The 12964-nt window shown below is 40.9% G+C and overlaps 1 protein-coding gene across 21 annotated transcripts in view; it reads left to right on the forward strand.

The window, feature by feature from the left end:
* Positions 1 to 12964, forward strand: part of LOC131691630 (probable phospholipid-transporting ATPase IA) — a 256852-nt gene that overhangs the window by 209286 nt on the left and 34602 nt on the right. For 15 of the 21 annotated variants that reach the window (XR_009305815.1, XR_009305816.1, XR_009305817.1 and 12 more), the window contains 2 exons: positions 8157 to 8216; positions 9213 to 9284. Coding sequence is in view for 15 of the 21 variants with exons in the window: in XM_058978175.1 (XP_058834158.1) it covers positions 8157 to 8216; positions 9213 to 9284 (132 nt within the window). In the remaining 6 variants the exon portion in view is untranslated. The remainder of the gene's footprint in view (positions 1 to 8156; positions 8217 to 9212; positions 9285 to 12964) is intronic. The other 6 variants (XR_009305819.1, XR_009305818.1, XM_058978173.1 and 3 more) reach the window with 1 other exon arrangement.

Below are 12964 nucleotides of genomic sequence, written 5' to 3' on the forward strand. Positions count from 1 at the left end.
TCACAGTGTTTCAGGTTTATCTGAGCTATCTCCGTTACCTTTGACCTGCAGTCACCCTTTAGCAGGCAAAACATTTGAAGCCACCCGTCTAATGGTCGTTTCCGTCTACTGTAGTGCAAAACATGAACTTCGGCCATTGCGTGCAGTCTCTCGCAAGATGGTCGTCTCTCCGCATTTCCAGCACATCCGGGATCTATTCGGGCCTTTGCAAGCCACTGCCAAGTGTCCAAAGCCCAAACACTTCAAGCATTTATCCGTGTGTTTATTTATTCGAGGAGCGGCTCTCAATGGCCATCTCGACTGGCTCTAACTTTACCTACCTCCATCGCCTTATTGGCAGCGGTTACCGGTAAACGAATTATCGCTATCTGAGTTCCTCCTTATCCCTTCTTCAATCGGATCGTCATATGCACCTCGCCCATGTTATACTGTTGTTTCAGTGCGCCTCTCAGCTCGTCTTCCGTCGTGATTTCATCAAAGTCCTTGCATACAATCACCATTTCCGGGTTTAAGGATTTAACTTCTGCCTTTTCACCCATTGATTTAGGGATAGTCTCCTGCAAGGTCGAGCTGCTAGTCGTGGAATTCTTCTTCAGCTCGAGGAGCATATCGCCTTTTTGGGTACGCCTGACCCACGTTTTCCCCTAAATCCTTCAACTCCGGGTCCTCTATGACCTTCTTGAGCAACGCTGCATACGCCGTCGCGTCATCGGCTACGACGAGCACTCCTTCTCCCTTTGGCGCCTTCTGACAAGCTAGTGGTTTTCCGTTTCTCTCCGCTTTACTTTTAGTTCTTCCCGTGTTTTTCCTTCCGACCTACAACGGTACTCCAGCTTTCTCCCTGTTGCGTAACATCCTTTCCGTAACAGCGCCCTGGAGCATCTGCCTCTTGGGCCCGCCTAGCGAGGTTCCCGTCCTCTTAGAAGTCTCTCCACTTCAAACTGCTTCAAACTCCTTCCCCTGCTTCGGGGGGAGCCAACGCCAATGCTCGCTCAGCTACATCAATTCGGATTCTGAGAACCATCTCCTTAACGTCCTTATGGACTTTATTCTCAGATCCACAAACCTGTGGAGCTCCTCCACCAGGTACTTCGCTGGCTCTACTTTTGGCTTCTGTGGGGTGTAATTTATTCCGCTCTGCTGTGGCTGTTGTTGCTGCATGCTTCCCCTTCTCTTGTTCTTGCTGAATAACTTCAGCTGCTCCTGGTGGTGGTGACCTCACCAAACTACCTCTGGCGAACGGATTTGCCGCACCTGCTCCGTATGGGTGAGTTTCTATATTTTTCTCCATTTTATATTTTCTGATTATACTTCATATTAACATGATTTAATCTGTTCTACAATATTCCGCCACGTCACTCGGTCAGTTGCTGCTCGTCTCCAACCTCTCAGGTGCCCGATGATCGCCAGATCCTGCTCCACTTGGTCCAGCCACCGGGAACGCTGCGCTCCTCTCCGTCTTGTACCTGGACTGGGTTGGAGATGAAAACCAACTTGGTGGGGTTGTTGTCCGGCATTCTCACAACATGCCACGCCCACCGTACCCTTCCAGCTTGAGCTACTTTGCGGCTACTTGGCTCACCATAGAGTCGCGCAAGTTCGTGGTTCATCCTTCTCCTCCACACGCAATCCTCCTGCACACCACCGAAGATCGTTCTCAGCACCCTTCTTTCGAAGACTTCGAGTGCTTGCAGATCCTCCTCGAGCATTGTCCACATTTCGTGCCCGTAGAGAATCACCGGTCTGATCAGTATGTTGTACATGGCGCATTTCGTGCGGTGGTGAAGCTTCCTGAATCTCAAAGTTTTGTGGAGCCCATAGTAAGCACAACTTCCAGAAATAATACGCCTTCTGATCTCCTGGCTGGTATTATTGTCCGCAGTCACCAATGAGCCTAGATAGATGAACTCTTCAACCACCTCGAACTCGTCGCCGTCGATCGTAATACTACTGCCCAAGCGTTCCTATCGCGATCAGTTCCACCAGCCAGCATGTATTTCGTCTTAGACACATTTATCTTCAGTCCTACTCGTGCTGCTTCGCGCCTCAGGCGAGTATACAGATCTGCTACCGTCTCCTTGTTTCTACCGAATATGTCCACGTCGTCAGCGAAGCACACGAACTTTCCGGACCTCGTGAAAATCACGCCCCGCATGTTGAGCCCCGCTCTTCGCATTACACCTTCCAGCGCTATATTGAACAGCAGGCAGGACAACCCATCGCCTTGTTTTAGTCCCCTGCGTGTTTCAAATGGACCTGAGAGGCCGCCCGAAATTTTGACACAACACCTTACACCATCCATCGCAGCCTTAATCAGTCTTGTCAGTTTCCCAGGGAAGCTGTTCTCATCCATCATTTTCCATAGCTCTACACGGTCCACCGTGTCATATGCGGCTTTAAAGTCGATGAACAGGTGATGTGTCGGGACCTGGTATTCACGGCATTTTTGGAGGATTTGCCGTACAGTAAAGATTTGGTCGTTTGTTGATCTGCCGTTGATGAAACCTGCCTGATAACTTCTGGTAGGCGCCGGAACAGAATCTGGGATAGAACTTTGTAAGCGGCATTTGTCACTGTGATTGCTCTGTAGTTTTCACAGTCCAATTTGTCGCCTTTCTTGTATATCGGGGTGATGATCCCTTCCTTCCACTCCTCCGGTAGCTGTCCCAGATTCTTTCAATTATTCGGTGCATGCTTTCCGTCAGTTTCTCCGGACCCACCTTCCGCTCCTAGACCATCCTTACCAGCTGCCTTGTTGTTCTTGAGCTGTTGAATAGCCTCGTTAACCTCATTCATAGTGGGCGCCGGTACATCCCCGTCGGCTGCGACACTGACATAATCGTCCTCCTTGAACGCCCGATTGTCCGCCTGCGCACCATTCAGATGTTCATTGTAGTACTGCCTTCACCTTTCGACCACCTCACATTCGTCCGTCAAGATGCCACCTTCCTTGTCTCTACACATTTCGGCCCGCGGCACAAAACCGTTGCGAGAGTCATTCAGCTTCTTGAAGAACGCCCGCTTTTCCTGAGAGCGATACATAAGCAGCTCCATCTCCTCTCTCTCTCATACTCTTCCAGGGGGCGCTTTTTGTCCTGAAAAAGACGAGTCTGCTGTTTTCGCTTCCGTCGATATGACTCCACGTTCTGACGAGTGGCTTCAAGCAACATCGCTGCGCGTGCTGCATTCTTCTCGACCAATATCTCTTGGCACTCGCCATCGAACCAATCGTTCCGTCGACTCCTCTGTACGTATCCCAGGACGTTCTCCGCAGTGCTGCTTATGGCGACTTTAGTCCTGGTCCAGCAATCGTCAAGGGGAGCATCGATGAGGTTCTCCTCCGGTGGCAGCGCTGCTTCAAGATGCTGCGCGTACGTTGTCGCGACGTTGGTTTTCTCCATTTTGTTAGGTCCCAATCCCAGGGCCACTATCTCCACTCGTTGTACATAGTCGCCTCTCGTGATCCCATGATAATCTATGAAGCAGGATCGGCGTAAAATCGGGAATACTCCAACCGTACCTAGTACAACCAACTAAATGAACGTACCCGGAGATCTGCCAAGGTTTTGTCGGGACGGAGGCAGCCGCGCTGTTAGCCCACTCGCCATTTCAAGTCGGTGTCATCCTTCTTTACTCAGAGAGTAGAACAGCACGCCTGTCAACCCAAAGTCGCCGTCCAATTAGTGATCCACGTCCTTCCGTTAACGGTCAACGTTCGCCATGGCCAGTATGCCATAATCAGGATGTTACTGGCGTCGATCCTGATGTGCCGGTTGGCACTCCGGTTGCGCTAGAGTGCTTTTTTGCTAAGATTTTAGATTATTGGAATCTTAGGATCTTAGCAGAGCGGCAGAGCTTTTTTAGATGTTTAACAAGAGCTCAACCCACCATATCCTAGCAAGGCTTCCCAACTCTCAGTAGGACCGGCAGGGGAGGGGGTGGTCGTTAAGCCTCTAGACTCCTCGTCGCTGTTGTGCTATCTTATGACAAACGCCATTTTGAGGTGAACTGAGTTAGATATGCCATGTTACTAAATTTTAAAATCTATAAAGTCGCGTTTTCAGAATTTTGAAATTCTGCTGGGTTACTGAGATATAGCGAAACACGATTATGACAAGCGCTAATTTCTCGAGTGATCGAGTTGTGCTATCTTATGACAAAGAAAAAAGAGACAACATTCTCAGTTTGTTGGCTTGCTATAAGCCAAAAAGCTTATAGCACGCCAACAGATGTCTCTGATGACATAGGTAATTTCTATGCAGATCAACCATAACCATTAGCTAGGTTCTTGTCTCGGGAGCAAAACTTTTCCTACCATAGTTTTTTTCTGGGAATTGTTGGCTTACATTTTCAACATTATTGAACAAATTTCCTTTGGAGATTTCCACTAGTTTTGGAAAGTATACCGAAATGTAATGATGGATTATGCAACAAGAATATTTGTTTCTACAAGTCGCCAGACAACAATAACATTGTTTGATATATATTGTCTCTAAATTGTTGATGAAACCAACTTTTGTTTATTGTTTTCCCCGAATGAAGGAGGAAAATTGGGAAAACTTTGTGTTCCAATACCATCATTTTGTAACCTGATATTGCTGCTATCGCATGGAAAAGTATAGTATTGGTACCTATCTCTAACTCATAATTTTACGAAACAGTTATGATTCATTTTTATATGAAATCGTCTGTGTACATTTGTGACACGTGATACATATTTTATCATCAATATACACTTATAACACGTATGCGAGCGACTTTGGTTTACATTTTAAGCAAAAACTGTAGATATAGTCAACCGATCTTCGCACAAATCGAGAGATTACTTCAGAAAAGATAGAAGCATCGAATGCCTTCTCCGAAAAGCTTCCAACATTTATAAATTTTAAGATATTCAATCTCAAACTTTAAAAATCGTTTTTCTCGCTAAATGGCGCTTGTTATAAGATAGCACAACAGCGACGTCGACATCCTCCCTGCCCTTGCCATATTAGAGTGCAACTGGACCAAATAACACACGTCCCAAATCAAATATAGTTTTATTCGATAAATACAGTGTTGACCCGTTTCATTCAATCGCCATGGTGCATTTTTGGCTGACAAAATGGGGAATTATATTTGAGCACTGGCGAATCGCCCGGACGTGTTGTTGTTAACGTCCAATATTTTCCAAAGTTTTTCAGTGATATACAATATATTCAACAGGAAAACGAAGTCAATCGTTTAGTAGGTAGTTTTTCCTGTCACAACAAAGGTTCGGTTATGTTCGGCTATGTTCGGATTACGTGCAGCATCTGTGTGCGGTTAGAAAGTACTATACCGATATGAGATGGCACGCACACAAGCGTATCGTTCAGCAATCAGCTGACTGATTTTTGCACCACGTGTTTCATTTGTTTTGAAAAATAAAAGGGTACAAATTTCCCAAACGAATCAAAATTCATCAGCTTGTGCTAACATGCCTGCATACAGTGATACAATTTCTAAGCAATCTGATATAAGACATTCAAGTTACAAAAGATTTTGTCTTGCGCGCCAATGTAATGTTGTGATTTTGCATAGAAATTTGTCGTCACATATTTGGCATTGAAGTATGTGAAGCAAGACGCGAAAAAATATGCCCGTTCGTTCCGCTTAGCGCCTGCAGCGCCGCCTGGACCTGAGTAGCTGATGCAACAATTTTACGGATGGAGGAGATTTCTTAACAAAAATCTCATGAACTTATTTATTCAGAGCTGGTGAACTTATTTATTAATTTTTATGTCATTTTTTCAATGCTTGTCTACCTTCATAAATATTTTCCTTTTTGTAAATATGTGCCAGAATCAAAAATATGTTTCATTCTGGAAGTGCGAATATATTGCAAATATCCAATTGATACGTGGATGTATTCGCGTAGGGCTTATTGTGTATGAAGGCGGCCTCAGAATGTACGTGTAGGAACAGGCATTCTTGAAATGAGTCATTGGATGTTCAATAGAGCTATCGCCTTTCATAACCAGGGCCAAACATGAGTACATCTATCGATGAAAACAAATATATCATTACATAGGTGCAGACAAGTTTCTTCCATAAAAGCACTGCCGGACAGTGGGAAATGGATTGTATACACACACAAAATGGGGAATTATATTTTTCTTTCAATTTAATAAATCGAAGTTTAGAAGGGAACATAGGAGTTTTGTTTAACAGTGGTGCCAGGCATAATTTCAGTTAAAGATGAAAAACTAAAATTATATATATTTTCGTTGTTTTGAAAAATTATTGTAAACTGAACAAATTTGGACAGTTTTCGACTAGCTTCTCCTTGTGAAAAGACTATTGTAAATAAGCTATAAGAATTTTTTTTTGGCATCGAAAGGAAAAAAAATTTAACAGGGTTTTTGTGGTTCTTAGCCCCAATAGTCTCAAGAGAAAATAGTTTTGAAACCCTATATGCGCTAGAAAAAAGTTGGGCCCGATATCTCCATAGTCGCAGGACTGATCGATCTGTATGCAAGCTCTATTTTTTCCTAAAGGAAAAAATTGGTTGTACCAATTTGTGCTTAATGGCATAAAACCTAATTTAGAGAAGTTGGATTTGAATGTTTCGTGTTCCACTCGTCAGCAACTGACACCAACTTGCTACCAGTTAGACGATATATCCAAACTAACACCAAATTGGCGTCAGTTATATCAGTCTTATCCTGCATTACGACGTATCATTTTTTCGAACGAATGTGGTTCGCATTCTCAATAACGACAACAAAATCAAACGGGAGCCTACTTCGATCGAACCACATTCGCTCGAAAATGTGATACGTTGTAATGCAGAATAAGACTGTATATCTTATAAAGCTTGCATACTCACAGGCGTTTAGCTTTAATGCCAAAAGATAAGAGTTTGGTTCCCCATACTCGTTAATGACCCAGAGCTACTGTGCTTGGCTAACCGAGACATCACTCGGTACCAGACAGTTGCTTTAGACGTTCACACATGTTGTGCGCAGTGATGCCACAAGTATAGATTTATCTAGAAAGGCACAGATTTTTGAAGCATTTTTGGTACAAATTCTGTACGGTAAAGATTGCGGATTTTTTTAAAAAAATTACTGATTGGTACAGATTTTTTTATATGACAGCAAGGTAAAATAATTTAACGTTGAGTTAGGCAGCAGTCAAAAAGCTGTAGTGGAGCTGGTACTGATTGAGCTTGAACTAAAGCTGACATTAGAATGCGATATGCGAGAAACCTGCAGCAAATCAAAGGGATGATGTCTAAGTGAAAGCCGCGCGAATCTTCTCGGAGTGCATACGTTTACTCTGACCTGATCCATTTGAATTCCTGCAAGCAGGTTCCTCGAATCCTTTTGATATTACCAGCCTCATCTCAACTTCTCACCGCCACTCTGTTGGTTGCAGTCGCAGCGAGAATTTGAGCTGGAGCTGATATTGACATTACCCAGTCAAAGTCATCCGGAATTCTAACTGGTTTCTTGCAAAATTCCAGCTCAAATAAAACAACCGAGTCAGAATGTCTGGTTTGATTTCCCCTCAATGAAAAATATGTATAAGAAAAATGATTTTTAAAACAATCTTGTTATTGTTTGGGTACAGAATCCGGTACAGATTTTTCTATAGAAGAGTACAGATAGAAAAGTTTTTTCAACTCCCGGTACAGATTTAATTGTGGCAACACTGATGTGCGAACTGTTTGGTTTTAATGTCCAAGTGACGCCAATTTGGTGCTAGTTGGGATACATCGTCTAACTGGCAGAAAGTTGGTTTCAACTATTGACGAGGTCAACACGAAACATTGAAATCAATCTTCTCTGATCGATCTGATTTTTCCAGTAGTTTCTTATTTGAATTTTATTTTGGAGAAGATGTTGTTAAGTGGTCGCAAATTAAGAAGACATCATCTTCTGAGTGGATTCCAAGAAGTTCCGCCGGATTCTGACGAACATCGAGAGCAAGAAAAACGAAGGGCTTCTTGGAATGGAATCCCCAAGTTTTGCGAAAGGCTGACTGCAAAATTACCAGATGAAACGAACCGAAACCGTATAAAATACTTGTAAAATAATTATATATTTTAAAATATTATATGTTTTATTCCACAGAATCTAGAAGCCATCATAAACCGTGTAACTAAAAAAAATCTTTTGTGCCGTCCACAGGATACTAAACCGAAACCAGGATATCGCCGCCCCTCACCCCATCAAGGAATCGCGTTCTTCGTAAGTATTGCCCTCAATTGCTTTTACTTTATTGCTAAAAAAAATTGTCCACTGTGAAACATGAAAAGCACCACAAGCAAATGAACCCTCACGTGTCCCAAATACCCAACACTCATACAAAAAGAACTCGATAGAGAAGACAGCTACATTTTCAGATAGTCGTACTGTTCCATTGCTCACATTTGGACTTAATTCAACTTCTAGAATATTTCACGGCAAAATCTAAGATTGAATAGACAAAGTTAAGATTATTTTCTTTTTGTTTATGTTTTCCTTCTTACTTTCTAACCTTCTTCATTGACGATTTGTTTTTTTTCCGACAGTGATTGTTATTCTTGTTTAGTTAGAACTTATTTTCAGATGTTTCCTATCCAGTTCTCGGAATATATCCCCCTAGCTCCCACTCCTCCTACTACAGTTATCTGTCAAAATCTGTGTTTTATCAATGTTGCTGATGTTGTTTGTTTGTTGTTTCCTATAAATAATTTGATTTAATATCGTGTTGATTGTTAAACAAAGTTTGTTCTTGTATTTTAAAATTCAGCTTTATTTTCAATTTTTTTGTTCAATTCATATGATTATATGATTTTAAAAAAATCAATTAAGCCCAGTTTCTGTGTGTAATGTTGTGTGCTTCCATTATTAATTTTAATGATTGATTACTTCCAATTTATTTTTTGCGTGTTTGAATTCTGCTCTATTTTTGTTAGATGCTTTATTCGGAATTAGTTAATTCAATCTTCTATATACTAAAACTTTTGGTTTCGTTTGATAACAAATAATTCGCTTGATAACACCACTACCTCAGGATACGTCTCATCAAATCGACAGAATTCAACTCTTAACACCAAACAATGGAAAGCCATTGCACTTTTAAGATAGACAGCCATTCGAATCAATAAAAACGCTAAATCTCAACCTAACGCTAACACTGATCAGCATTTTCTTTCGGTATTTTATCATCTTTCATTCCACAACCTAACGTGTGCTCAATAGATCGAGCCCGGAGTTATCGGTTACGCACGTAACAGTTGCGATATCAACACACATGAAAGTTGAAAAATACAGGTTTTTATTGATGCTAAATAACCCTCTAGTATTCAAAGTTTCGCCCCTAACACTACCTATACCTAACAACTAACACCTATAATAACTGAATTCGTAGCAACAATGATCTTTCGCCTAAGCAATAGCTAGATTTTACTATTCAACAAGCACAGTAATACGAGAAAGACATTTTGTTTAGTAGAGCTATTAACTCTAGATAGTAGAAATTGGACCCTGCTCTAATGCATGCATTTCACGTAAAATAATTAGACAGTAGGACTAACACCCCGATGAGAGATTAAGAAGAGCTTGAAATGTATGTGTACCATCATTTGGTGAAGTATAGAAAGTAACCCTAGTAATAAGTTATAATTATAGTTGTTTCAGAAATTGATATCAGCTGGTAGAATAGGGACGTGTTTACACGATCAATCAATAAGGTAGTTAGACAGTGAAAGCGTGCACCGTCGTATATTTTTTTCCAACAACCTTCTTCCTTTTTGATTAAAAATGTATGCAAATGAAAGGTCAACTCATCGAGTGTTCGGTTGATAGTCATGTGGGTAAACAATGATTCGGCCATTTTTAAAGTTGATTGGATTATAGTACCACGTTAGTTCAAATGGTTTAAATTATACAATCATATGCAGTTATTGGGTGTATGTTGACTTGACAGACGTAATTACTATTGTATTATGTTTTATGTATGTTCCCGCACAGTAGACTAGAGATGGTCGGGTTTCATTGTTTTTCGTACTTTAACCCAAGAATTTTGAAATTGAAAAATTCAAAGTCAATTTTTAGAAGACTCGATCCAAATCTGAGAATTTTCAGATTTAAAACCCCGAATCCATTTCATAATTTGAAAATTGAAAAACCCAAACCCGACCCGAACTCGAAAATTTAAATTTAAAAAAATCAAGATGGACAAACAGTTAATTCGACAGTTAATTCTTTGTGGCAAAATTTGGAAATAATCAAAATCAGAGAGTTTTGATGAAGAAACTGAATCATTTGAAGGCCCCTCATAGATTGACAACACTATTATCTTGCTCCGAATATACCCATTAGAAATGTTCGGATTGTGTTCCTGCTCCATGGCGTACGATGTGACTCTCTTCTTGATTCCCTACATCTTTTAGACTTCCAAGTATATTATTCATTTCTTATCGGGCCCTATTCTCACAGTCACGTCACGTAGTAACTAGAACAAAATTTCCTTCTAGTCACTAGGTGACGTGACTGATAATAGAATAATAACAAACGAAGTGCGCGTGAAATTGTTAGTATGCCCGTCATACAAAGTGAGGCTTTCGGTACAGTTAATGCTTATTTCGGGCCGCTCAAAATTATTTCATATTCTCGTCGCCATGTATTCGATAGTTTTTTAGTTGTAACCTCAGTTTATGTACTGAATTTTTTTAAAACTATTTGATGCTTTTCCTTTGCCTACTTTTTTCTGTAGAAAATATTTGATGACTAGATATTTTCGCGTATTCCAATGAACAATATGGGATTACCAGGAGTTGCACATTTTGGGATGATTTGGTACTCCCAGCCATCATCATCTGTTGATTCTCTGCGATACTTCAGTTATTTGATTCTTCTTTAGAACCGAATATCATTGACAGTATTCATATCACAGACATAACACTCGAGGTCACCCGTGTTCAAATTTTCATTACTTGCTTATCATTTTCATTACATTCCCGGTTTTATCGCAAGAGTTGCTCAACCGTATAGCATGATTGGTGAGAATTATCAAATACACACTATAAGGTAATACACAAGACGTTGTTTGAGGACAAAGAATACTTTTAATTGTGGCAACACTGATGTGCGAACTGTTTGGTTTTAATGTCCAAGTGACGCCAATTTGGTGCTAGTTGGGATACATCGTCTAACTGGCAGAAAGTTGGTTTCAACTATTGACGAGGTCAACACGAAACATTGAAATCAATCTTCTCTGATCGATCTGATTTTTCCAGTAGTTTCTTATTTGAATTTTATTTTGGAGAAGATGTTGTTAAGTGGTCGCAAATTAAGAAGACATCATCTTCTGAGTGGATTCCAAGAAGTTTGAGGACAAAGAATACTTTGACTACGAAAGAAGAACGATGTGGTAGGACCGCTTGAACGCATGTATGTACACCACTTCGTTGTTCAGGCCAGGAAATAATTTTTCATAAGACACAATGTGTTGTGGGTCCTTTCATAAATGAATCGCTCCACTATTTTCGTTTTCTTTAAGTAGTAAGTAGAAAACTGGGTTTGAATGTTTTCTGTTGTCCATCAGTAACTGACACCATTAGACGATTGGCGTCAGTTAGACACTAGATCCAAACAGTTCACATAATATGTGTGGCCGCCTAAAGCAACTGGCTGATACCTAGTGACGTATCGGATAGCTAAACACAGAAGCTCTGAGTCGCTGACCAGTATAGCAAACTGAACTCTTGTCTTTTGATATGAAGACTAAACGCCTGCGAGTATGCAACATTTGTTTTTACCATAAACGAGAAAACGAATGTTGGAGAAACCGAGGAGGGTTGAAACAGAGGAGAGTTCAAACAACGCCCATTGGTAGCGAAACCATGCCGTTAGAAATCTGGTCGAAGTACTTTAGTTTCACATCTTTCGTATATGTTTAACGTAAGCATTTTTGTAAAATTCCCAACGGTATGGTCTTGCTAGAAATGGGAATTGTTTGAACTCTCCTCGGTTTCCTCCGGTTTGTGCATGAGTATGTATTTGAATGTTTCGTATACCATTCGTCAGTAACTGATGATATATCTAGTTTAAAAAAACAAATCTTTCATAAATTATAACCTGCAATAACAATATAACGCTTTGAATTCAAAGTTATGGGCCGAATGAAAGTTTACCATGCTTGATTGCCGCGCTTCCATTTATTATCGTTCGATAATGCGGCTCATGCTGTAACAGCCATGTTGGTCCATGCGGGTTCACGGCAACTTAAGCTGTTTACGCTTTCAATCTGTTGCTCGATATCCGTGCGCGGTAGAGTTTGGCGTGGAATAACTTAGTTACAAATGAAACGGGCATTTGTTCCTCGGTGATATCTTGTTGAGTACTAAATGTGGTATATCTTGATGGTTTCATTGCTGATTTATTCTTTAAAAACGGCCAATAAACTTAAAATCAGTCAAAAAACTTTAAGCTTTAAATACTAATACTCCAAAGACCCGTGTCTATCAGCTCCTTAGTGTATTTTAGGCATTTAGGATTGATCCACTGACTGAGTTCCCGCTCCCATCGGCGACATGATGATTTCAAAAGGGTTGTATCAGACTGTAGCAGAAATGGGTATCCACTCTTAATTGGCAGTGATGCAAACTCTTACAACATAATTTGAGAGGCACTGAATTGATGGAATACTTGAGTAGTACAAATCTGCACATGACTAATGCAGGAAATCGCCCAACATTGGCACGGGCTGGCATAAAAGATATAGATGTTAGATGTAACTCTCTGCTCTGTCGGTATTGAGATGGCAAAACTGGCTCGTATCCAAAGAGCTCGAACTGTCGTTATCTAATCGTCTTTGATCATTTAAATGTTTAGTTCGATATCGTCACATATCGTAATCCCAAATTTACGATCTTGAACCCCTTTCCAACGATTGAATATTCAAGTGACTTTGACGAAGTCGTGGATAAAACTAGCTCACTCATACCAGC

The sequence above is a fragment of the Topomyia yanbarensis genome, chromosome 3, assembly GCF_030247195.1.
Source record: "Topomyia yanbarensis strain Yona2022 chromosome 3, ASM3024719v1, whole genome shotgun sequence".
NCBI classification, from domain to species: Eukaryota; Metazoa; Arthropoda; class Insecta; order Diptera; family Culicidae; genus Topomyia; species Topomyia yanbarensis.